This window comes from Volvox carteri (assembly GCF_000143455.1).
Source record: "Volvox carteri f. nagariensis unplaced genomic scaffold VOLCAscaffold_19, whole genome shotgun sequence".
NCBI classification, from domain to species: domain Eukaryota; kingdom Viridiplantae; phylum Chlorophyta; class Chlorophyceae; order Chlamydomonadales; family Volvocaceae; genus Volvox; species Volvox carteri.
The window spans coordinates 1,530,626-1,532,202 of record NW_003307562.1 but is presented as its reverse complement, the minus strand read 5'-3'; the positions used below and the strand labels follow the sequence as shown (position 1 = coordinate 1,532,202).

General features: G+C 55.7%; 1 protein-coding gene across 1 annotated transcript in view; it reads right to left on the bottom strand.

Annotated features, from left to right (window-relative positions):
• Positions 1-1,577, bottom strand: part of VOLCADRAFT_91098 (uncharacterized protein) — a gene marked incomplete at both ends in the record, with an annotated part of 8,792 nt that overhangs the window by 3,504 nt on the left and 3,711 nt on the right. The window contains 4 exons of the mRNA XM_002950524.1: positions 14-75; positions 476-510; positions 815-914; positions 1,238-1,429. Of these exons, the coding sequence (XP_002950570.1) occupies positions 14-75; positions 476-510; positions 815-914; positions 1,238-1,429 (389 nt within the window). The remainder of the gene's footprint in view (positions 1-13; positions 76-475; positions 511-814; positions 915-1,237; positions 1,430-1,577) is intronic.

Genomic DNA, 1,577 nt, shown 5'->3' with positions numbered 1-1,577 from the left:
GTAGTAGGCGGACGGGTCGTACAGCCCCCCAACCCCGCCTCGCAGCTGAGGCCTCCAATAAATAGAACCGCTTGTCTGCATGCCGGGAGGGTGGGGCGGGGGGGAGGAAGAGGAGGGGGCGGGGAAGAGGAGGGGGCGGGGAGGAGGAGCCAGTTTCCTTGAATATTATGCAGTCCTGTCAAATTGTTTGAACCCTAAGTAAAATACGCAGCGTTTTTTGTTCCCAAAGTAACACGTCCTGTTGACTTGCCTATCGTCTCCGAAGACAAGCTCTGTTTTTTCTATTGCAACGTGTAGTATACTCGTACTAAACAGTTTTCAGTTTTCAGCTTGTAATCAGATATCATGTAAGCTACTTCTTGGGGGTGAGATTTATTATATGGGTCGCCTGATTTCCTTTTTCTTATCACCACCACGACACGATCTAGTAGCCCAATAGATAGCTCAGGACGGGGCGAGGGGGGAATTGGTGCACGTGAAAGCAATTCACGCGACCAGGGAGTTCTTCTCCTGCGCGGTGGAGGAAAGGATTCGGCCAGTTCAGTGCTCACGAAGAGTAATGGTTGTGGAAAACACACGAAGCGGGCGCTGGCAAAGGTAATGGGGAGCCGAGTCTACCCAACTACCCGCCCAACTACCCGGCCATCTAACTGCCCAACTACCCACCTAACTACCCGGCCATCTAACCGCCAATCACAAACCCAACTAGTCCCCCAACTAATCCCTCTAGTTGAGGGCCTCAGCTACCTACCTACCTAACCACCCAACTACCCGCTCAACTAACCACCTAACTACCGCTCAACTACCCACCCACCTGCCGCGAAGAGGCTCATGAAGACAAAGGGCATCACCAGAAAGAAGAACACCATCGCGAACAGCAGCGTGGAGCGAAGGAAGATGCTGGTGGCGTCAGACTGGGGGGGGGGGAGGGGAGTGGACGCAGGGGCCGGAGGGAATAGAGAGGGGTTTTTAGGGAGTTTACCAAAATCACGTGATATCAATAATCACAATGTGTAATGAAAATGTATAACATTAATATTTACTTAGCCCCGGGTACTTAGCCCCGGTGTTACTTAGCCCCGGTATGTAGGCGCTGCATAACACACATGTGGAAAACCCAAAAATCTGACACGACATGGCGACGAGTCGCGAAGAACACAACGTTCCTACTACGTCCTTAATCTGCCCAGCATCTCGCCCAGAATATGATGCCGTACCGTGACCTGCTATGTCGTACCTCCAGATCGTACGCCAGGAAGGCCGCGAAGAGGGCGACCCACACAAAGGTAAGCATTCGTCCCGCCGCGTCAGCTGGGTTACGGGTGGCAATGAGCCACTCCCGCCACACCAACATGCGGTACTGCCGTACCCAGCGCCCTGCTGCCGCTGCCAGCGCCGCCGCAGCAGACTTCCGAGGCCGCGGCGGCGGCTGCGGCGGCGGCCAGCCTGCAGCGCCCGGCGGTGGCGGCGGCGGGTATTGCGCTGCCCGCTGGATTATGCAACTGCTTGCGGAGCTGGATGAAATGACACTGGCGGCCGCAGCTGTAGCTGGGATCGGCATTGGCATTGGCGGCGGC